Source organism: Stylophora pistillata, chromosome 5 (genome assembly GCF_964205215.1).
Source record: "Stylophora pistillata chromosome 5, jaStyPist1.2, whole genome shotgun sequence".
Classification (NCBI taxonomy): Eukaryota; Metazoa; Cnidaria; class Anthozoa; order Scleractinia; family Pocilloporidae; genus Stylophora; species Stylophora pistillata.
Genome location: NC_142523.1, coordinates 27892768 through 27917348, shown reverse-complemented (window position 1 = coordinate 27917348; position 24581 = coordinate 27892768). Strand labels below are relative to the sequence as shown.

The following is a 24581-nucleotide window of genomic DNA, read 5'->3' as shown; positions in this document are numbered from 1 at the left end:
TCATTATTTTCCAGTGGAGCATGTTTTCATTCCGGCTGATAAAATGCGCGCACAAACATGTCAATGTTATTTTGGCATCTGAACTAATTAAGATTGTTATTCTTATGTGATATCATTTTAATTGTTAATTAGTATAGTTTCAGAGCTGAGCAAAGAGTTTCCAGCAATCTGATTGCTCGAGCGGTTCCTTATTTAAAAATTATTCGCAGAAGGCGAGGTGAATATCTTCAAATAATCCCAGAGACGAAGTCGAGGAGATTATTCGACAATATTCACTGAACTTGAGGCGAATAATTGTTTTAGTATAATTTAAGAGCTGAACAACAATGAAATTTCAAAAGTCATAACATTGTAGTAACATTTACATTTTATTTTAACATTTTACATAAACCGCGTGGGGCGGTTTAAATAGCATCATATAAGGAACTGCCCGACAAATCAGATGGCTGGAACTCTTTGCTCAGCTCTGAAATCATACTAAGACGCTATATAAACCGCTCTGTGCGGTTTATATAAAATGTTAAAATAAAATGTTAATAAATGTTACTAAAATGCTATGACTTTTGAAAATTCTCTGTTGTTCAGCTCTGAAATTATACTAAAACAATTATTCACCTCAGGCTCGGTGAATATTGTCGAATAATCCCCGAGACTTCGTCTCAGAGGATTATTCGACGATATTCACCTCACCCTCGGCGAATAATCGCTACATATAAACAGTGTCTTCTGATATAAAGTTGCAACGCTGGTGTCTCTCATGCTTTCAATATCTTCTGAGACAGTTCCTATATAATTTCCGGAGGTTTTATATTGGATCTTTGTCGTATAAATAAACCAAAAGTGATGTGAATTTTCACAAATGATCTAGGCATACAAAAAGACTATGGGCTATTAAAAGCTTTAAAGTGTACTCTAAAGCAGAAATGCTTTTTTCTAGGGGGATGGAAAAGGATTGGTCCGCTGTAACGTCGTCACCCCGCAAAATGGCGCTTCGCTTTGTCACACGTGCAAAAAGTTATGAAAAGCCTTTAACTCAAAATTACCTGGAACAAGCAAACTAAGTTCTTTCTTTGTAGCTTCACCTTTAGTACCTTTTAAATGACACAAATAAGAAGCATTTATTACCATTATATTCAGTTTAAACTAATGAAACTTAGAAAAGCTACTTTTAAAGCTAAGCTTAAAATTCTTACATAATATTTATTCATATGTTCTGCAATCAATCGATAGAAGTAGAAATGATACATATGACAACGATTAACCAAATAAAAGTGTAATACTTACTATGAACAGAAATAACTTTCGCCTTGAAAATCTGAGTGCCCTCTTTTACTTCGTATGGCGACAATTCCACGACATTATTCTATTCGTGTTGCGATTTCTTTTCGATAACGTATTATGTCTTCGTCTTTTAAGACGCTTATGCTATGACCTTCTTCGATCCATTCGACCAGAACCCACATAACGCTGCGAACGCTTTAAAACGTTTAGATCAGAGAAGAACACAGCAAGACTCAGCTGCAACGCACAAAACTTTCGAGTAAAGGTCGTTGTGGAGCGGAATAGAACGTTGAAATGAGCGGCACGTCTGGAAACTTCACCTTATTGGATTATACTTGGTCATGTGTCGGTCATGTGAAGATTTTGCTCATGAAAGACTGGGACTAGTGATCGTGTGATCCATTCAGCGCCATGGTCGCCATCTTATGAACGGTGATCGAAGTAGCGATAAATGACTTTTAAAGTTAGTGTTAACGCCTGCTAGTATGAACCATGGATGGGAATGAACATCAAATTTACAAATTAGTCAAACTTAACGGCCAAGAGAAGTATGAATGTACGGCTTGTAAACGTGTTCTCTCACGACAACAGACAATGGAAAATCACATGCGCTCTGTGCATCGTTACGTTGGACCGGGTAAGAAAATGTAATGTAGTGCTTAAGCTTATATAGCGCATTTCACAATGTCTCAATGCACTTCAAGCTTACATTTTTGTCAATGATGCTTGTAAGTTTCAAAACCAGTACGAAAAAAACTATAGAATTGATAAGCAATTCTTTTATAAAAATGGCAATTAAGCTTAAGAAATTAGTTTCAAAATCCTCTCTTCCTCAACTGTTCCTTCTGAACCTACGACTATTCTTTTATTCCTCTAGCACTTTTTGAAAAGAAGCATCGCATTGATATTTCTTATTCTCAATGTTTTAGGTCTGACCTGAAAGCAAAGAGTGTCACTGAAATTTTGGAGAAGATTATGCTTCTAAATGGCAATTCCAGAAACCATGTTATAATAAGATTTCCAAACTTTAATGGTGTCTGTGGTTAGATATAAGAAAATATCACTTTTTAAGTCTCAATATGCCAGATTTGAAATTTCCCATCGCTTCAAATAAGACTTCCTTGTGATAATATTTAAGTAAAGATATGTTCTTAAGCTTTTTGTATAAAATATTCTAATCTGGCAAATAAATTGATACTTGATACTATCTATATTGAACTTACTTAAGTTTACTTTAAATGGAAAGTATGTAGAATTCACCATATAATTGGAATAAATCAGGAGACAGTGCAAAATTATGTTGGCTGAATCTTACACATTGTGATAAACCATTTTTCAGGGATGCCTCAGGCTAATATAACTTTGTATTTCAGTGTGGTCAGAGTCGCTGTCCTTGCAGTATAGCATTTTTTATTATCTGACTGGAGCACCAAACACATGGATTGAAATCCCACTTGAATTGCATTTGATTTAGTTTTCTGCTTGTATTCTTTACTACAGTAAATTTTTATTTCAATGTATTGTGATATGCAATTGAAGGATAAAAAATTAATCTTTTATTGGAAATTGTATAAGTTTCAAGAATATCTGCTTTAAAATTAATGAGTTATAAATTATAACGCGAAATAAAAGAAAATTTGTGGTATATTGCAAGTAGTGACTTTTTGAAACATCTAAAATGGCACTTTTCTTTCAAAAGCTAAACTCACAAGTATAATTCTTAAGAATTAAGGTTTTATTTTAAAAAATAATTTTTCCTAGTAAATTCCTAAGAATTTCCCAAGGATCAAGAATCTATTTTTTTATGTAAATTCTACCTGTAATCATTCCTAGGAATTTCCTAGGAAATTCTTAGGAACCTAGTAATGTTTGTTCACACCTCTAGAGAGCTTAAATGTTTTTAGGAAAATTCCACTGACTCCTAAGAAATTCCTGGGAAATTCCTAGGAATCCTAGAAAGCTAGGAAACCATTTCGCAAGGGCGTGAATAACCTCAGTTTATGTTATGCAATGAAGACTGACACATATTTAACAGTTTGATATAAAGTAACTAGTTTATTAATCATTCAATTCCTAACTGAGGACTATTAATTTTTCCCTCTAGCTGCTTCACATTTCCTTGTAAATTGGTTAGGGGAATTTGATGTTTGATCAAGATAACAACCTCTACCTGATAAGTTTCAATAATATCTTTAACTGTTTGTTGAATAATGCATGAATATTATCGGGATAAATTACATGTTTATCACTTGTGTGGGTTAAAAGAATCTGTACATTCACTGGTTCACTAAGATTTTATGGCCATGATCTGATGGGTCCTCAGTGTTAAGTGTCACCTGAGATAAGTTGGGGTTTGAACTGAGTCAAGAAATGAGTGATCATTGCCAGAAATGACTTGATATTTTATTTTATGCTTGATTCTGCAGGAGGAAAGAGCCAGGCCAATGATTGTCACAGTCTTAGGTATAGAAAGAATAAACATACACAATTAGTGGTAAATTTTTTAACTAAAAAAAAAAAAAACTCTACTTTTTTGTAACCCTTTCACTCTCAAGATCTGATTTATTTAGTAATTCTCCTCACTGTCTGCCATAGAATTCTTGTAATGTTAAAAGGCTGATAGTTTTGAAAGAAACTGTTTGGGGCTGCGTCAGTGGGAGTAACGAAATAATTTGGATATATCAACAAAGTTAAAGTGGTAAATTGGCCACCATAACGATTACAAAAGCTGACGTTTCAAGTGTTAGCCCTTCATCAGAGCAAATAGAGGAATTGTGGGTTGTGTGTGCTTTTAAAGGCAGAGAATGGAGCTACATTCCTAATGTAGCTACATTATGTAGCTCCATTCTCTGCCTTTAAAGCACACACAACCCACAATTCCTCTATTCGCTCCGATGAACGGCTAATGCTCGAAACATCAGCTTTTCTAATCATTACGGTGGCCAATTTACCACTTCAACTTTGTTGATATATCTAAATTATCTTGTAATGTTAGGTTGGAGAATTTGGTGTTGCATCAACTGATGGCATATTTTTCTTAAGTTTATTCTCAACACTTGCCTGCTTGATATTGTATTGATATTTTAAGGAGAAATTCTGTCTTGGTCACTCATGGGAGTTGATGGGTTCATAGCAGAATTAAAGATTAATTAATAATTATTCCAAAAGCGTGCGTTGGATTTGAGATGATAGATAGCCAACGAGGCGCGTAGCACCTCATCGGGATAAATTACATGTTTATCACTTGTGTGGGTTAAAAGAATCTGTACATTCACTGGTTCACTAAGATTTTATGGCCATGATCTGATGGGTCCTCAGTGTTAAGTGTCACCTGAGATAAGTTGGGGTTTGAACTGAGTCAAGAAATGAGTGATCATTGCCAGAACTGACTTGATATTTTATTTTATGCTTGATTCTGCAGGAGGAAAGAGCCAGGCCAATGATTGTCACAGTCTCAGGTATAGAAAGAAAAAACATACACAATTAGTGGTAAATTTTTTAACTTAAAAAAAAAAAATTATTGTACTTTTTTGTAACCCATTCACTCCCAAGATCTGATTTATTTAGTAATTCCCCTTACTGTCTGCCATAGAATTCTTGTATATGTTAGTTTGGAGAATTTGGTGTTGGGTCAACTGATAGCATAATTATTTTTCTTAAGTTTATTCTCAACACTTACCTGCTTGATATTGTATTCATGGATATTGTAAGGAGAAATTCTGTCTTGGTCACTCATGAGAGTTAATGGGTTCATGGTAGAATTAAAGATTAATTAACAATTATTCCACAAGCGTGCGTTGGATATGAGATGATAGACAGCCAACAAGGTGCTACGCGCCTCGTTGGCTATAATCATCTCATATCCAACAAGTGTGAGTGGAATAATGATTGTTTTATTAAAAAATGTTAAATTAAATTATTGAATTTTATTACATTTTTAGCTCCCTTTTAATATTAAGCTGAGGCGTACACTTACCATAATGGCTAAGCCAATAAAAAGTCTTGAATTGCATTATCCAATGATGCACTTGTTATGTGATATTGCACAAAAAGGTATTATGATAGAGCTGATATTTTTTTCCTGCTCAACTTAAACAGGAAGTGCCTGTGTGCAGGACTTAATAGGACTTATCTTGTACAAGTATACAAACCAGGGATTACAGCCTCCACTCAAGGTACAAAATTGTAGCTATTTTGAGGGACTTTTGGTGTAGAGTATGTTAACTTTTAAACCTTATCAATTTTTCTTAAAAATTAATATCAGTCAGAGCTAAGGATAAGTTATTGGTTTTTGTCCAAAGGAAATTCAAGATTTCTTTTTTATATCAATTTCAGAATGATGTCAAATCTTTTTGTTTCCATATGGCTGAGGATGATGGAGAAGTGGACACTGACTTTCCAGGTATACACATACAGTACATTTAATTCCACTTCTTAACTCTCAGAAGTGATTAAAGTGTAACATCTCCCTAGAATAACCTTGGAACATCCAACAAACAAGTAATAAGAATACTCCAACTTATGATGTAGAAGTAGTTGTTTTGATCAAAGACCAAACTCCTCAGTGTAGCTAACTCAAAAAGAAATGTGTAGCAGCCAGAGGGGAGAATTAACAAACAGATCTTGGAGTTGCGGGGTTAAATTAGTGTCATTTTTACCATTCTAGGACAGGGCAAAAATTTGGACAGAAAGTGGAGTAATAATTAATATGGCCATATCACACTGAATGCCCAAACTTAGGTTTTATTCATGTTTTTTAGGTTTGACATGTAATGCAACAAACTTTTAAGTGCTCCAGATTTAAAATCAGATAAAAAGCACGTCCAGCAGTGGCTTTTCTTATGTTTTTCATCTTTCACACAGGCCACATTTAATACCATGCTCAGAAAGGCTATTATAATAATCGAATGTATCTGAAAACTTAAGAAGCCAAACAACTCAAAAATGAAATTTAGCAGTGGAGTAAGAGATTCTGGTACCTTACTCAATCAAGTTTCACAAATCAATGATACAAGTAGACATTTTGCTTATTGTTTGTGTTTTTCCTTGCCACTTGGGGACTCTGAACAACACTACACAACTTGAAAAATATCTGCGAGTATTATGTGAAACCATGGAATAAGGTGTACATGTCTAGAATAAGAATAAGATTTATGTACAGTATGATATATAGTCATGAATCTGCACCAATCATTTGAATTTGCTTCTTCGATAAAGTATCAAGTTTCTCAGCTTTTGTTATTTTTAATTATTCTTAGGTGTTTGCGTATCAATATTTCTCTCCAATTTTTTTGTATTGTAGCACTTGAGAACAAGGAGCCAATTACGAAATTTTTTTTCAATTGTCTGGCTTTGGTTCAGGTAACTCAGGAAAAACTGACATTATTTTTCTTTAGAAGAATTGAGCCAATTGTGTTTTTTTTTTCTACTACTACTAAACAAGTGTTATATTTTGATAGCTTTCCTCCAATTGTCCCTTTCCTTTTATCATGAACCATAAACTTTCCCCTTTGTTCCTGGTTTTGCTGATTAGATGTTTAAAAGTGCCATGGCCACATGATTGTTCCCAGCTTAGCATATATACACTGTACCTTGCCAAAACTCAGAGGTTTAGGATTTTCTTTCCCTTTCTTTCCTTTCCCCACCCCTCTAAGGGTTTTGTTCTGGCCTTCCCCTTCTATTCTCGTTCCCATCCCCCTTCCCTTTCTCCCTCTCCCCTTGGGATTGTCAGTTCCCCCTCTTGCCCTCCCATTTTCCCCCTCTATCTCCTCCCCCTTATCATCTCTCCCCCCCTCCATGATTGATATGGTTAGTTCACTTGTACCCCCATACCCCTTTTCATGAACTAAACTGATGGATAAGATGGTAATCTCTGCGCTACATGTTTCTGCTCAATAGTGTGTATTATTATTTTAATACACTAAAGCAGTGGATAGTGTTTAAGGTGCACTCTGATTGGCAACTCAAACTCCTGGCCAGATATCCTTTGTTATTCACATAGCAACTCAGGCAGGATTTACACCAGAAAATATAATAGTTGCAAGAATAAATGACAGAGCAACATGTAAAATCATCTTTTTGAACTGTATTATCTTTTAAATTAGTTAATGTTTTACTTTATACTAAAACAACCACTTACCTCAATGTCAGTGGCTGGTGGTAGATAATTATAATATTTACCTTGCTGCCTCACTGCTTCTAAAAACACCAAGTACCTTATAATTATGAAGTCTAAAATAAATATTATGTTGTTCTCTAACTCCTTGCTGATCATTACAATTTCTAGAAAGATGCCAGTCCTACTAAACCAACGCCTCACAAACCTTCATCAGGGATCATAGTAACAGTGTAAGCTCAAATATTTTTAAGAATCAAAAACATTTTCTCAATAATAAAATATTTCAGAAATATGTAGTGCTTAAGGTTACCCAAGTCAATTTCATGCTGAAAGTCTCATGGGAATGCTGGGGATTGCACAGTAGGGAGAGTCCTGGCCTCCCATGGCTGTTGCCTGGGTTTAATTCCAAGAGATGGCATCACATGTGGGTTCAGTTTGTTGTTGGTTCTCATCCTTGGTTCAGTGATTTTTCTCCAGGTCCTCCAGTTTTCCTCCCTTCCACAAAAACCAACATTACAAAATTCCAATTCGACCAGGAAACAGTGGACAAGAAAGCCACCACATTGAATAACCACTGCTAAAATGCCATTGTTATAATTATAGTTCCTTTATTTTGTTATTTAATTCCCACCATGCACTACAAGTATTACAATTAATTGAAAACCAAAACTACTTCATAATGGGCCTTGCTCACTATGGAGTTTCTGTGGCTTAGTGACAGAGTGAAGCATTAAATACCTTGTATAGAGAAACAATCTTCAAGAAGATTCACTGCTCTTTTTGGCAGATTCTGTACAATAAGTGTTGTTTGATTCTGAGTTCTTTAATATCCTTTCTTTTTTAACTCAACATAGCCAAGGAATATGTCTTGGAAAAACAGTCAGAGCCAGGGGTTCCCATTAGTCTCGATGCAACCCTAGAAAGCATGGGAACAATGGAATTCTGTCTCATCAGATTTGGCCGTAAGTAGATTTTAATTAGCCCATTTTACACTTAAGTTTATAAGTGTTGTCTTTTCGCAGTAACTTCTTTTTGTACATCCATTTTGGCATCACTGTTGGTTCCTGTAGTCTGCTTGGCTCACAGCAGACTGAGTGTAATCAGTTTGCAAATTGCTCTTTTTTTAGGCATCTGAGTCACATTGTTTTTTTCGTTTAATACCAACACATTTGAACAAACTGGGAGACTGGACCAAAAAGATAAATATGAAATAAAACAGACGGTATTCCTATTTTGACATTAAATTGTGAAAATAATACTAAATAATATAGCCAAGTTGGGTCAAATGATTGGGTCTGAAATAAAAAATACAATTATGTTGATTGGAGATTGACTTGCAATTAATTTTGGCTTTTTTGTTGATATAATTGTAGGAAAACGGAATCATGATGAAGAAAGGGAAGAGCCTAATATTCGGTTCCAAGCTTACACTTATTATACATACAGGGTAAGTGTAACACATAATTAGGGACCTTAACTCTTTACACCCTAACATCAGTATGCACATTCTCCATACTGTTCTCTCTACATTTCCTAAAGTGCTGACAAAGAGAATTTGTCAAACAATCAGAGTTTATCTAGTTGGTGATCATCTGCTTTATTCTCCTGACCTCACTGTGTGATTCAGGGACGATATTGTAAGGAGAAATTCGATGCTGGTCACTGTTAAGGTCAAATGTTTAAGCAAAACACAACAGTTATGGCAGTGAGGACATAATTATGACAAAACAAAATAATCCGATGGGCAGGACAATAGCTCTGCAATTACATCTAAAAACTTTGTTTTTCTTGGTCTCAGTGTGCATGAACAACCTTGAGGGCAAATTCTTTAAGTTTTCATTTGGGACTCAATGCTGCTCACATAAATTAGATTATGCTGAAGTTAAGATGTGACACCATTACAGCCATAATGGAAAAATTCTGAATAAAAGTATAATTTTTTTTTAAAATGTTTTCCTTTGCATTGCCCTTCTGACTGCCCAATATTTCTATTATTGCAGATGTTGTCTTGGTTTGTTGCTTAACATACACTCTTGTTTAGTTAAAAAAATATTATTTACTCCTCAGTCATACAGGCTCAGCATGCTGCAAAAGCTGAGGACTGTGACAGAGATACAGCTCGGTAAGTCATTCACAGATATTTACTTTGTTGACCTTTCATCACTGACTTTCAGCCAATACATCTTCTATAAAAAATCTGATTGGTCAAGAGAATTCAATCAATATTCAATAGCATGTGAAATTGACACAATAAATGCAATCTCAGCAGCAAATATTGCAAATCATGTCAAGTTCAAAGTCTGCTTAATTTCCAAGCCCCTCCTCATTATATCTCAGTTCTAAACCTTTTCTAAACTCAAACATATTGAAACAAGTATTGAATGTTACACTCCCCCTCCCCTCTCTACAGAGTGGGAGGAATGCTCTCCCCACCGGTACCATCTCATCTCATTTTTTCCTGTTTTATTGCAATTTTTTTTCCTTTTGTATTTCATTTAACTTCTTTATTGATCACTTTCTCTGTTGCCCTCCAGGAGTTTCTCTTGAGAAGATAGAAATTGACCCAGTACTTCAACCCAAGTCAGCAAAAAAGTTTTTGGGAAAACAAAAATGTGTAAGTATTATCACTGACAGTACATCTGTTCAAATTTGGAGAGAATATTTTGATCATGGCTGCAAAACAAAAAAAATATGCAGGTTTCCACTTGACTGCATTTTGCCAGTTAGACAGGTCGTTAGCTACCCTTTCTGCCTCACCCCACAGGTAGACAGGTCGTTAGCTACCCTTTCTGCCTCACCCCACAGGTAGACAGGTCCTTAGCTTCCCTTTCTGCTTCACCCCACAGTTAGACAGGTCCTTAGCTACCCTTTCTGCCTCACCCCACAGGTAGACAGGTCCTTAGCTACCCTTTCTGCCACACCCCACAGGTAGACAGGTCCTTAGCTACCCTTTCTACCTCACCCATGAGTGACTAACACAGACAAGTAATGAGAATAGAGTGTGAATGGATACTGGGATTAATTATCAGGGAAGCCTCAGATCAAATGCTGCGGGAAACCTTGTGGTGTACTGGCATCCCAATCTAAGGAGGGGATGGGGGGGGGGGGGGAATAAAAGTCAATTCATGCTACCAAGATAAACTCTAGCTGCATGAGCTGTTGCCTCAAGTACAGAGGGGAACATGGAGTGTTCTGAATACCACAACATTGCAAAAAAAAAATAGAATAAACACCGCATCACTGCAAGAAATATTATCAACACACACCGACACCGTGATATAGTTTAAGCCTCAGGATTTATCTGGTCTGGTTTCACTCATCTTTACCAGGTGCCGGTCTTTGGCTGGCTGATAGTGCGTGTTGTAGAGGTCCATAAGTCAAGTGAAATATTAACAAACGTGGCCTGGGGCTAGTTAGCTAATGTTAATTAAAGTTTAACTCAAATGTATTGCATATTTTGTTCAGAAGAATAAACTGCAACACTGGGAATGGTTTATTTCACCAAAAACTGTTGATTTGAAATTACAAACATCATATACCGTAAATTTTGAGATCACTACAACACCAGAATGCAAGTTGTTCTACACCACAATACTCCATTAAAAAAAAAAAGTCGGCACCCCAACACTGCAAACCCCAATGTCCCCCTCAGTACAGTGTTAACTTTTTCTTATCTGATTTGTCCTGTTACCTCTTCCTTTTAATACTAACTTGTAAAATCACTTTTTGTTAAGACTTCAAGAGATATGGAAAATGTGGTTGCTTGTGACCTAAATGAAGTGAAGAACAATGGAAAATCTGTGTTCAGAATAGTTTACTTCAGTCAAAATGCACATGAGTTTAAACACTACGACTTTGAAACTCATGCTGATGATGCAGGTGAGAAATGTTCTGTCTTTTTCTTTGCATACAGTAATTTATCACAACAAACAGCATTTTTCACAGCAAAGAGCATTTGAGACAGTCAATTTTTGGTAGTAAGTTGATTATTATTTGCTAGCCTACCATTTTTTTTTTTTTTTGTAGACATCAGTATGCATATTCTCCATATTAACAATCAAGAGCCTCTGTATTGTTGGTGATCATTTCCTTTATTCTCAATACCTTACTGTTTGATTCAGGGTTGATATTGTAGGGAGAAATTATATTTTAGTCAGCCTAAGGCATCGAAGGGTTCAATGATTGGGCAACAATTTTCCCTGATGTACAAAAAGTGTTTTTTCAACATTAATTTTGTTGTTGTTGTTTATATTTGTTTGTTTGTTTGTTTGTTTTGCCAGGAGAAATAGTGGAACAGGTCAATCACATTATCAATTCCGACATGAGTGGGAAAAGATCAGAATACTTGTCTTCAAAAGAAAGAAAATCTGACAAAAGAAGATCTTAAAGATCATAGCCATTGTAACAAGAACTACTGAAGCTTACTCACACTATGAAATGATTGATTAATAAAAATTATACTGTATTTCCTCAAATAAATGGCCACACTCCAATAAGCACCCCCCCCCCCCGAAGCCACAGAGTCCATAAAGCAATCTCCATTGTCCCTAACTCAATTAAATCGTAGGAATACAAGAAAAACCTGTTACTACTGCCACTTTAGATCATTTTAAACCTACAGCAGAGTCATTACAGGAGAATAACAAGTGTCCCCCTTGATTAGGCACCCTTCCTACAATAAATGCCCCCTCTTTTACCCAACATTTTTCGAGGAAGTACGGTGTTTAATTTTAGAAATTCTCCTCAAGTTGAAATAACAGTCGTCAAGAACAAGTCTGCAAGAATCAAACATCTTAAGAAAATGAAAATTTTCAACACCCCTTCAAATTTTGCATGCAGTTAGGCACACGGGGGGGGATGCACAAAAATGCCCATTTTTAAGGTTGCAGCACTCTTGTTGCCATGATAACAATGGCTTCTTGTTCAATGCCTGAGTCATGTCGCCCGAAATTTGAGTCATGTTACCCGAAAAATTTAAAAAAGAAAAAGAGTTGAAATGACTATCGGGCGACTTAACCCGTGACCACATAAAATATTTACCGGGCCAAAGAATGGTCCAAAATTGGTAAAGCTCCACTGAAATCATATCACGTGTGCAAATCGCAGTATCATTCACCAGACTGCTCACCAGATCTCCTTCCGTCGCTTTAAGGTGTTGAAGACCATCGCTTTCCAAATCAAGTATACTTCCGTAGATCTACTCTTCATTTAAAGCACCTGGAAGTCTATCTCAATCGGGACGGAGCGGAATATTAAATCCCTTGAAAATCTCAAAACTCGCGACCACTTAAACGGGAAGTTCGGAATCACTAATGCCCGGACACCAAGTGTGAACGTAGCCTTATTAGGAAGCACATTTGCCCCATGTTTTAATTGTTGTTTAAAAGGTTTGTGAGTAAGAAACATAAAATCAAAGCTCAGACAACATCTCCCAAATAGCTGCATTTATAGTATTTATTACAACCAAATAGAGCTTGAAGTTTTATACCATGCATAGATATGTAAATCCTTTGGTGGGTACTTCCTGGCACTTTCTTGTAAACTACACTCATTTATTGAGGTTTAACTACAGCATCACTGTTCATGTAGTAGTAAGTTTGAAAATACTGCAAAATAAGTTCAATTTGGGGATAATTTTAGGCCATGAGACAATTTTAAGCGGCGCATTCCGTTGTGTGAGTTAACAGAGATTGGCATCGTAAAAAAATAAGAACCTCAATCTCGTTTCCAGATTCCTTTTTCTTTTGGTGGCGTAGCCAGAGCAACCGAATGGCTGTGGGAACGAGAATATGGAGACATCATTTTCTTTGATATTTACAGACTTGCATTGGGTAATAAAGGATTTGCACTGAGCAAAGGGACTGCTTTTAGTGTATATGAATTTTAGTTTTTGTCTTACCCTGAAAATCAAGCTCTCCGTCTCGATTCGTGTCAAAAGCTACCACATATCGGTTAGCAATTAGCAGAGAGATATCAAGTCCTTCCGCCAACTCATCTGGTAAAATACCACCATCTCCATCTGTGTCAATAGTTTCAAATGTACCATCCTGAAGATATTTAAAAGCTTACATAGTTTCTAAAAAAAAATGTGGTTGTGTGTGTGTTTGTTCGTGCGCGCGCGCGCGTGTGTGTATGTGTGTGTGTGCGTGTGTGTGTGTGTGTGCGTGTGTGTGGTGGGGGGAGGGGGGTGGTTGGTTTTGGTGAAACGGTGCATAGCGTTGAAGATGCGCTGTAGATGGCAACTCAACTTTGAAAATCCTTCGCCATTTAACTTAGAGCAACTCACGCAAGATATGCACCCGAAAATATTGCATTCGTTTCAGGAGTTAGTGAGTTGACTGTCTCAGATCCAGTGCTTTCTGACCCAACTTTGTGTTTACTGGGGGCAGCATGCCATCAAGTAGCTCCTCCTTTGAGAAAAGCACTCCAGCAAGGTGCGTAGCATACCTTGTTGGTTCCTTTGGTGGTGCCTTCAACCCAAGAAGGTCAATGTCATTGAACACCTTGATGAATAGAATAAAACAGTATTTCCCTAAAAGCAAAATCTAAGAAGGGATCTCGATTTATGACAATTATGACAATTGGGCAGTATGATGATAACTACACAGATGAATGGATTCATTACAAAATGTAGCCAACATAATTATATAATTATCACTTTTTGTTAATTAATGCTGTTTCCCAAGGGTTGTGTCATTCAACATTGGTTGTCCTCAAAAGTGCAAATATATTCATTTGGTATTCCTAAAATGTCGATTTCTGCTCGCTGTAAAATGTAAGTGACCAGATTAGGAATCAGGCTCTTTCAATGCCCACAATAATAATCATTGTTACAGACACTGAAACAACAATGGTAACCCTTTGCATACAGAAACCCCTAATGACTGCCTATTTCCTCCTACTGATTCATGAAGAAAAATCTCTTCCCCTAATCAGCCATTTTCTGAAATTTGTTAATGAGAACCAATTTTAATTGATTCCAGCATGTTTCATGTGTTATATGACTTACCATTCATTCTTTTTATTTCATATTCTGTGCTTTGCAATTCAGTGGAAATTTGTGTAAATATTTTAATCCATAATAAGTTAATAACAAAATTTGAATGTGAACTACTGGAGAGAAATGCCTGGAAAAAATACTTTGTTACAAAGAAATCTTCCCAAATTATCAAAAATGAAGAACAAAAGGCCACGCATTTGAAAATGATGCATTTATATAGACCCTTCTAAGATTCGACTTGATAAAAGGTATGATAATTTTACACTCAAACATTGAGAACTTCGATTTCACAATGACATACATGACAAGCCAAGAGATTATAACCAAATTATGTAACAAAATATAACCAGTTTTCCTTACAAAATCTGAACTATTCTCATCGTCGGCTTCATTGCCACTTTCAACAAAAGAGCTGCTCTGTGACTGTGAACAGAATAACATTAAAAAAAAATCATTAATGAAATTGTTAAAGATTGCCATATCACTTTATTGATGATAGGCCAAATAACACTGCTCCTCAGATATTAATTTATCTTTATACTGACTACAGTTTGAGTTGTCACTAGAGGCAGGAGAAATACAGTTTGAGTTATCACTAGAGGCAGGTGAAATAACTGGTTGCTTAATACAGAGATGCGCATAACTTTGTAGTTCAGCACAGTCAACCCTCTATTGTGATAATAATATGGACACCTTAAGAACAGCCTTCCTCATGCTGATGAAGGATACTGTATATGTATTATGGAGGAAGTTTTTGTTCAGAATTTAGACTGAAGATGTGCCTGTAATATGGGTATCCGTAAGGGGAGCTTCCATTGTCATTCAAATACTAAGAGTAAAAGGCGAACACGAATTTGGGCTCACCTCACCTTTTATTTTGGGACTTGGTGTCTCACTCCTGCTTTGGCCCATGGTGTTTAACTTCCTATTTTGGTCACGCCTTGTTTTAGCAAGAGGTGTACTTTACCATCTAATACCTGCAGTCTTCTCACAATTACAGACAGGCCCTGGAATAAACAATTAGTAAACTCTGAATATTAACGACCGTAATTTAGACATGATGTGTCCTAGTTTGAAATCTGCTTTAAGTTATGTTTTCTAATTTAAAAGAAACATAATACAACTGGGCGTTACTCGTCTATATCAAGTACATCAACATCCACCAATTTATGCATGGCCATGGCCTTCTGAAATCTCTTCAACTAAACTTCACATTTGGAGAATGCAGCAATCAATAAACATCATAAAACAACAGATCATTATACTTACATTACAGGATTCAGTTTCTTGCACATGCTTTAAGATAAATGTCTGCAAAAAAGACTCCAGTTTCTTGGTGTTAACTCTACATAATTGTCCAGAAGTTATAAAATATTAAGTCCTTGGACACAAAGTGTTTAGAAAGTTCCATGCACAGCATTCAAAACAAGTTTACATACCAAAAGAAAGAAAATTTTAAGTAATTGAACTTCATGACTGTTTATCAACATTTGGCCATGTGAACTTCTTGCAAAAGACCTGATTTTCAGCAAAATTAAGGGTGAATGTTAAATGCTCAGTTAGGAGACTGGGTCCTTGTGTGGAGGAGTTATTTATTCATTTTTTAAAAGATTTCCAACCTTATGTCCAATCTAATTTGTCTTGTAGTTTATATTTACCTTGACAGTGATTCTTTTTGGTAACTTGATTCAACTGCTTTAGCTAGCTTCTTCTGCTCTTCCTCAATAGAAGCTGATTAAGACAATAAAACAAGATAAGCATTATGCTAATCATGGATTCTGCTTAAAGTTCGAGCAGTAAGTGCAGTAACTTTTTGAATGCTATTTAAATCATCTCACGGTAATTCATTTCTCTAGGTTACCCTACGATGGAATCCTCAAGCATTCTCAAGAAATTTAATGTCAAACCACGTAAGAATGCTTAAAGCGAGTGTTATTGTGTTTTCACTAACGCGAAATGTCCATTTTTAACTGAAATATGGACAGTATGGTTAACTACAAGTTAAATTATCTCTCACGGATCAGCTTGAGAGCTTAAATCTTGATAAGATTTTCATACCTTTATTCAAAATAATTAATGTGTATCCCATGTGATAGTTGAGAGATACTGTGTATAGGCTAAAAATACTATGTTTAGGCTAAAAAGTGAAAAACCCCTAAACCCAGTGCAGTTTGCTTTGCGTGGAAATGCATTAATGGTTCCAAGCTAAAATTACAGTAAATGTATGGGACTTTGGAAAACTTGGAACCGCTGAAACGCCGCTACAATTAGAGTTGAATTTCAAAAGCGAAAATGTTTTGTAAAAGTCATTTGAACTGAGATTATTTTCATGAAGTATAAAGAACAGATTAAGGCTACAACGAAACAAACAAACTCCCCTACTTGTCACCAAAATTATGTAAACGACGCGAAATGACCGGGATGAGAACATTTATGAATCGAATTCACGGACCTCACTGTTTATTTAATGGCCTTATTTTCCGTTGAATTAATGATATCAATAAAAATATTTAAAGTAGTCGTAAATGTTGGAAATCAGCCTCTTTTTAGCTGCCTTACAGTGGGTCAGAATACCCCGCCTTGGTCTGTGTTCTTTGAAGAACGAAGTATGATTTTCTTATTCAACGGTCCATTGTGAACTTCCCGGTATTTGTTACCTGGATCGACAAAAGATCGCACAACAATACCGCAGCCACTGTACTCTTGAAAGAATTTGTTCCACTTAATCCCCCTCGACTTTGTAATTGACCAAGAATATCTGTCTACTTAATAAACAGTAGGAATTCTCAAATCGATGTTAATCGCTTGCAAAATTGTAAACATAACCTTTATAACGACCGTAAATTGAAATAATCTTCAGCATTTTCTACTTACCTTGATCCTCCATTAGCTTCTGAATCTGCAGCCTTTCGCTTTTTGCCATTTTCTTTCGCAAATCCCTTAAAAATCGACGCACTGCAGTGACTACCAGTAAGACCTTTAGTTCGATCGGCCGTAAGATGTGTTCACACCTACGCCGTGACGTATCCTTTTGGTCGTTGCAAGTAATGAGCGCATGACTGTTCGATGCGACACGCGTGAAGCGACTGCAGCCCATTGTGAGATTTTCCTACTCGCGGTCAAATTTTCCGCGATTTCATACACGTATTCATCATGTCGGGAAAAGACTCATCAGATGAACTGGAGAGTACAAACTCTAACAGCTCGGATTCGTCTAGCAGCTCGTATAATTTCCCCAGTCTTCCATGTTCAGGAACAACTTACCTCCGATAAAGAGTCCGATAAAGATGATGAGAGTTCGGATGAGAAGACTGATGAGATGAGAGTTCACATGAAGGAGAGATGTCTCCCAAAAAAATAATACGAAGAATTGTAAAATTACATGTATCGGAGTGTTCAACCGAAGATTCCAGCTCCGATACTAGCTCTTCTTTGAAAAAAGTAACTGACAAGATCAGACAGAAACGTAGAAGACGGGAAGAACGAGTAAAAAATATGATTAGAATTCACAAAAAACGCAAGCGAAGCACGAGAAAAACTGAGTATGAAAGGAGTGAGGATTCGTCGACTTGCAATGATAAAAATGTTGAAATGAGACCGACGGCAACTCAGCAACTGAGCGATCCCGAGACAGACGATGAAGACGGAAACTCAAATTTTTCACCCAATGCTGATGGGATGCAGATAATAGACACCGAAATTGGTGAGTGGATTTCTTTCCTCTTTTTAGCTAGCACAGCACACTTTATTCACTCAGGTAATATTTTCATTGAGCCGGTCACCGTTTTTTTGCGGGATTTTTTTTTAGTGGGAGACCTGGGAAATAATCTTTGCAACACCTTGGATGCTTTCATTATGCCAAACGGACCTGTCATTGATCAGTGGGAACACCCAAGGAAAATGGATCAACATTTTCTGATTAATCCAGGCCAACCAATAGGAATGGCTCTTACAAATTTTCCGAATTCCCTAATTAGGACATTATGAGGCGGTTTGTCAAAAATGGTATGGAGAATGCAAAGCATTTCGAGAATTAAACAAAAATAGTAAAGTTTTGTGTCTAAACATTCCTCGACCGAGCCTACCCCAGAGGCATCCCACTTAATAAGTGAATTTCAGTTATACAGAAGTTTTATTGTAATATGTGGGGTATGTAAATTTAATAGTACAAAATTATTCATTGATGCCATTGAAATAAATTTGTTTTGTCTGGACAGAAATACATGTATGTAATACATGTACATGTGTCATGAAAAAAAAAAAAAAAAACTTTCAGCTTTGCTAATTAAGATAAATTTTGTATGGGTATATAACAGTATATTTTTATTATATATTCAGATAGTGAGAGTGGTGCTAACCACTCAGAGACAGCATCAGAAATGGAAGACAAAATCACTGAAAGTCCAGACTCAGATCAAGAATTTACAAGCGAAAGTAATGGAATGAGTTCTGAGAGTGAAAATCACAGTAGCTCATTCAGTGAAGAGCATCTGTCAGAAGCTGAACAGCCTGTTTGTCAAGGAACAAGGGTCAGGAGAAGGACTTTTGAGGCAACTCTTTTGGCATTATCCAAAAAACACAATTTCTCAAAATCTGCAAGGACACACATACTTAAATTTCTGGAAACATTCCTTCCTAAGCCAAATGCACCATCGTGTAATTACACCTTTGAGAAGATGTTGATTAAAGCAATGGACATCCATTACTCTAGGTATGAATTGTGCAGTACTACTTACTAGTCAGTAACACTGGGATTGCTGTCATTTACAAGTACGAAAAGAAAGAGAACATCTGTTCATTTGAGCTTGAGGAACAGGATGATCCAATGATTAAATCCTTCATTGACAGGGACATTCTTGGAAAACATTTTCAGGCTGTTAAGGAAACGATGTCACTCACTTGTATTTCTTGTTCTGACATTGTGTGCAGATGTGTCTTTGTACCATCAGCAAGTGCTGGTGTAAGCGGCTATGTTAGTCCTGTGTTAAGGCACTACCAACATGACTAAGTTAACATGTGTTCCATGAAAATTAGGAAAATATCCCAGGGTAACTGTAATTGGTTAAATTATTACTTAATCCAGGGCAGGTATATTTTGCAGGTTGCAGGTTGAAAAATTGACTTTTAATTCTCAGTGAGTCTACCTAGCACTTCGGTTAGCTTGAATAGCACTTCAGTTAGCCTAATTTAGCTTAGGTTGCTTGCTTTATATTGGGATTTGTTAGACTTCAATTCAAATAAACAAGTCGTTTTAACCTGCAACCTGCAAAATATACCTGCCGCTTAATCCATGACCTTTACAGCATTTTCAACCAAAATTGGGGATTCCGTAGCAATTCTGTGGAAAAATTTCATGATTTAGATTCAATCTACCTGAGGTGTTTGCAACAGGTTAATCTTTCAAGACTGTGTGGATTAGTCAAGTTTAATTGTGAAACTGACTTCTCAAGTTACCTTTTGGGTTAACCTCAGAAGTCTTAAATAGGTAGAGCTCCCGTAAGGGCCAAACTCCAGTGCAGTTACATGACATCGATGGTTTTACTTTTGATTGCTAAATTGTGCAGTTGTCAGACTTCCAATGTAATAGTCATGTTAAACTCAGAAATGCTCCAAGAGATTCTTTTGTAGGATTCTTAACAGCCTATTTATGAATCTAACATGACTTTTTTAGCTTTTATCTTAAAGTCTTCTCAGTAATTAGTACACTTGGTTTTAATTAACTTAATCTTCTTCATTAAAACTTGAGGATCCCAGCAAGGATTTTCTTAAGATTCTTCAGATCCTTCTTGCTTTCTTAAGGATCATGGCAAAGATCGTTTTTAAGATACTTCAAAGATCTTCATTAAATCCTTGAGGATCTTGGCAAGATCTTATGAAGGATCTTTTTAGGATTATTCAAAGATCCTCATGACATCTTGAGGAATCTGAAGGATCCTTGCAAAGATCTTTTCAAGATCTTTTAAAGGATCTTTCCAAGATTCTTAAAAGATCCTCATTAAATCCTTGAAGATCCTCGCAAAGATCTTTGCAATATCTTTTAAGGGATCTTTTTAGAATTCTTCAAAGATCCTCATTAGATCCTTGAGGATTGTCAAGGATCCTTGCAAAGATCTTTGCCGGAATCTTAGCCAGGATCTTTGCAGGATCTTTCCAAGATCCTTGGCAATTCCTCAAGGATCTTTATAGATAGAAACACAAGACCTTGCAGATGCAGGATCTTTGAAGATCTTTCAAGGTTACTCAGAGGATCCTTAAAAGATCTTTATCTTTGAGGATCCTTGGCAGGTCTTTAAAAATCTTTAAAGATCCTTAAAGATCCTGTAAAGATTTTCACCAGGGTAGTGCCACCCCCCTCCCTACGCTACTTGTTTTATGGTTTCCTATCTGGATCCTGGGCTTCAAATATTGATTGCAGTTCAACTTTTAGTCACCAGATCTCTTTGGGTTCATAGTGGGTCAACTACAGCGGTACAGGCCTCAATCCCGCAGCCAATCATCGCGAAAGAAAGGAAACAATGGAGAGGACGAGCTTGAGTAAGTGTTATTTTCATATCACTCATGTTGCTCTATGCAGCATTTTGAAAATAGAATAATTACTTGGGTGATGAAAGAGATTTTTGTGCTCTGATTGGTCTGGGATTGTGACCTATCTTGCTATGATCACCTCGCACGTGACAATTATGGGCGCTACATTTCAAAATGGCTGGCTCTTGTTTGTCAATGTTACTACGAAGGCGATGAACTCGACAAAGGAACATTGCGAAGAGCACAAAAGATGCTACTTAGTTTCACTTAAAACTTTTGGAAGGTGCAGTGTAGGATATGAGGGTAGTGCATATTAGATCCAATAAGCCTGGGGAAACTGGTTACGGCAAATGAAAAATATCCCTATGAGGGCTGCACGAGATTATGCGAGCAGGGGTTGAAAAAGCGAGCTGCAACTAAAAGAAATAGAGTGACTATCATGTTGTTGATAAAATGCTTATTGCTGAGGTGGGTCATGCAGAACAGAAAATATTTGCTCTTCCATAACCCAGTTCTATTAACAGTTGCATTTTTTGTTTTTGGCAAATTAAATGTGCTTTGCACTGATGGTTTTTATTCTAAGAAATTGGTCAAAGAGGGCCCAGTGGACCCCTCTGTCCAACTTAATGGGGGATACGGGTTATCTAGTCTAGTCTGTATAGTCGACGCAGTGAGAAAACGAAAAAGACAGAGAATGAGACCATAAGATGTAAAAGAGTTCAAATTGGGTTTTTATTTTTCCAGAAATTATTTCAGGCCCTCAGCAGCTGTTTTATCAATCTTGCTGTCAGTCATACTTACAAAATTAATACTTTCTTTCAAAGAAAAATATGGTAAAGTTAAAATAGTACATGTCCTGGCACAATTATTTGCTACCAATTAGACCTAAATTTTTTGCGGTAATTTATTTCAATTTTCGGAAATCCCACTAATCCTCCTCTGGAACTTTGTACTTTCAGGTTTGGTTAAATTTTTCCTTTAATCATTTGCAGCTTTGTTGTGGTGTTGTTGCAGACACTTGTATGTCTGTTTTGTGAGACAGACATTCTATCCATATAGAATGTCCAGGTCATAAAAGCACACAAGTAAGTTGGTGATGCTGAGGCATCTTAATTGTAAGTGACTACTTTACAACAACTTTTATCACATTGCTGGAAGATTCCAAAGGCCCTCCAGGCAGGCGCTTAACTCCAGTTTCCATAGCATGAAGCGACGAGAGTAAAGTGTCTTGCCTAAGAACAACACAATGTACCTGGCCAGGGCTTGAACCTGGACGGAATATTCGCCGCACTGAATCTTGCACTGGAAAACACAAACTTAACTGCCTGCAAGCAGGCTGGTAAAAATATTATTTGTACAGAAGTCACTGTGTTAATTGTCCAGACACTGTCGCAGTTGAAGTGCTTTCTTTTTACAGAGGACAAGCTATCAAGGATCTTCTCAAGTGCATTGTTCTTCATCCTTTAACTACATCACAGCAACCAGTTGGTATCTCTCCTGCAGCTCAACTGTTGTTGTCAGGAGCTGACAAGAACATGTTTACACTGGGAGATAGGGAACAAGAGGTAGGGTTATTGTCTTCAAATTCATCTACAAGGGTGCACTGTTGCTACAGCCCATCCTAGTTGTATCACAAACAAGATAAGCAATGACACAACTAACGAGTCGTACAGTAAGTCTACTATACTGCGCATGGTCGAACCAACTCGGGCTCAGGCCCCACCCTATACAGTGACTCCTGACCTTTTGGGTGATGAACTGTTAACGATAAAATAAAACATAATGTGTTGCAGATGCTCTTTATCAAAAACCCAGGGACTTTTTGTGTAGTCCTCCAGTTATATCCTCCAGGTTCACTTCATGGTGATTTTTTGTATGTGGACTCCTCCTGGGTTCTCATTAGAAGGCAGGACCTCCACATCAGCGCCAGGATACTTAAGTATCATTGCCTGCTCACTTTTGCATGGGACTTAAAGGAATCCAATTGTAGAAATAATTTCTCGCCAAGTAATTCTCATAAGGATGCCTTGGTACTAAAAAATGTAATGAGACATCTGCTGTTATCACTTACACGTGTACTTTCTGTTTCTTTTCAGACTGATAAACTATTGAGAGAAGTTCTGGACAATGCTACTTGGCTTCTGTTTGAACTGATGTGTGCTGTGCATCAGGTTAGGTTTGAAAACCATTAACTCCTAAGGGTGACTAACATCTCATTTGTCCTCAAAATATCTCCCGTCAATTGAACATTTAGATGATGAGAATGAAAGAAATGATCGCTATCAAAAGGACTTCCTCATTGTAAAACAAGTTCTCCTTGCCAGTATCACAGGAGATGTATAGAGAAATGGAGAATATGAATATGGGTGTTAAGCGCAGGGTCATTTATTAGGATTTTTGTTTCTTTACACGTTTCCTAAGCTCATGACAAGGAGAATTTGTCAAACAGTCAAGAGCTTCTTTAGTTGGTGATCATTTCCTACATTCTCGTGACTGTAATATATGACTCAGGGATAGCATCGTAAGGAGAAATCAGATGCTAGTCACTCATTGTTAACTTTGTTGCAGGGTTGACCTTGTAACTTGTCCTTACACTCTTAAAGTGAACAATGGCTAGTGACTGGACTGAATTTATGATAACTTTATGAGATTAAGTTTCTTGTTATTTCAGGCCAACTGCTTTTCAGTAGAAGACAGTGTTCTAAACATTTTTTGGCTCATTAAGATTGTCGAAGCTCAAGAACAAACGGTGAGTATTTCACTTAAGGACATTAAGTATCTCGCTAGGTCTTTCAAAAATTGCTAGTACATTTGAGGGGTTCATATGACGGTGTTTTAGGTAATTCTGTTTAAATTCGATTTATATGAGCTCAAAATTTCCAATTCACAGACCAACCTTCCTTAACCTTTTCACTCCCATGATCTCACTAGTAATTCTCATGACGGTCAGACAAACAATTCTTATGATGTTTGATCAGAGAATTTGGTATTGGATCAACTAGTATTTTTGTGTGGCTTACACGAATTGTAAACTGCACTATGTCATAATCCAAGATTTCTGTTTGGTAGTCTATTTGGTAGACTACAACTCTTTTCAGTTACTTGTTTGGTCTTGGTTAATTAATCGCAATACTGATATACATGAAAAATTACACTCTTGACTGGTTGAAAACAGCTAGGTGTCTTTTTCATGTATCACTAGTGCAAAACTCAAGTGCAAATGTAAACTAGACTTATACGAAGTAGGCTGCGCTGATTGATACACTCAGTAGCTGACCAAAATAAACTTGACTTGGAAAAGACAATTAACCTACAAACTTCAGAACTTAATTTTACTTTGTAACGTAAACAAATTCATGACTGAATTTTTCAGGCCACTATGGGAGAGGATGCGGAGGTTTTTTTCAGTTCCTAAAATCCTCATGTTAGCGGTGCAACCTTTGTTGTGAAAATGAGACCTCCATAACAAAGTTTGGCCATTAACCCTGAACTTGAGAATGAATATTTCAGTACTACTGTATGCTAGTCATCTTGTTTTATTGATGATCAGGAACAATATTAAAAACTATCCAGCCATAATCAAATATTAGCTCTTCTAGAAGAAACTCATTATGACACCAGACACTAAAAAGCAGCTCAATTTCGTAAGCCACACAT

At 36.6% G+C, this 24581-nt stretch overlaps 2 protein-coding genes and 1 pseudogene across 12 annotated transcripts in view; 2 read left to right on the top strand and 1 right to left on the bottom strand.

Moving 5' to 3' along the window:
• Positions 1-1216: 1216 nt before the first annotated feature.
• LOC148731223 (target of rapamycin complex 2 subunit MAPKAP1-like) lies at positions 1217-11864 on the top strand (annotated as a pseudogene). Its single transcript, XR_016001371.1, has 12 exons — positions 1217-1918; positions 3708-3744; positions 5380-5456; positions 5617-5683; positions 6584-6642; positions 7568-7629; positions 8254-8361; positions 8773-8846; positions 9467-9521; positions 9934-10013; positions 11134-11278; positions 11680-11864. The product of XR_016001371.1 is annotated as a target of rapamycin complex 2 subunit MAPKAP1-like (transcript).
• Positions 11865-12828: 964 nt separating this feature from the next.
• Positions 12829-17496, bottom strand: LOC148731222 (uncharacterized). Of its 4 annotated transcripts, none has more exons than XR_016001323.1 (6): positions 17274-17496; positions 16058-16130; positions 15669-15744; positions 15264-15406; positions 14760-14822; positions 12829-13902 (listed from the first exon to the last, which is right to left on the bottom strand). XR_016001323.1 is itself a non-coding variant. In XM_088760396.1 (5 exons), the coding sequence occupies exons 1-4, from the start codon at positions 17494-17496 to the stop codon at positions 15317-15319; spliced, it is 462 nt and encodes a 153-aa protein (XP_088616522.1). In that variant the 3' UTR covers positions 12829-14822; positions 15269-15316. The 4 variants fall into 4 exon arrangements, 2 of the variants coding, with proteins under 2 accessions (XP_088616522.1, XP_088616523.1); XR_016001322.1 differs by having other exon boundaries at positions 15269-15406; XM_088760396.1 differs by having other exon boundaries at positions 12829-14822; positions 15269-15406.
• The window catches only part of LOC148731221 (uncharacterized protein C12orf56-like), a 10757-nt gene continuing 2325 nt past the window's right edge, over positions 16150-24581 (top strand). Inside the window, exons 1-5 of one of the 7 annotated variants that reach the window (XM_088760335.1) lie at positions 16150-16309; positions 20827-20933; positions 22342-22489; positions 23021-23095; positions 23596-23673. In XM_088760335.1, the coding sequence (XP_088616461.1) occupies positions 16298-16309; positions 20827-20933; positions 22342-22489; positions 23021-23095; positions 23596-23673 (420 nt within the window). In that variant the 5' untranslated portion in view covers positions 16150-16297. The other 6 variants (XR_016001306.1, XM_088760333.1, XR_016001308.1 and 3 more) reach the window with 6 other exon arrangements.

Bases quoted from the DNA above. Each gene is read 5' to 3' on its own strand.
- LOC148731222 (XM_088760396.1), bottom strand. From the start codon at position 17,496: ATGGGCTGCAGTCGCTTCACGCGTGTCGCATCGAACAGTCATGCGCTC. The intron at 16,131-17,273 runs GTAAGTAGAAAA...TGTCTTAATCAG, and splicing joins GAAGCTAATGGAGGATCAAG to CTTCTATTGAGGAAGAGCAG. The intron at 15,407-15,668 runs GTAAGTATAATG...TGTTTATTCCAG, and splicing joins AAGAAACTGAATCCTGTAAT to GGCCTGTCTGTAATTGTGAG.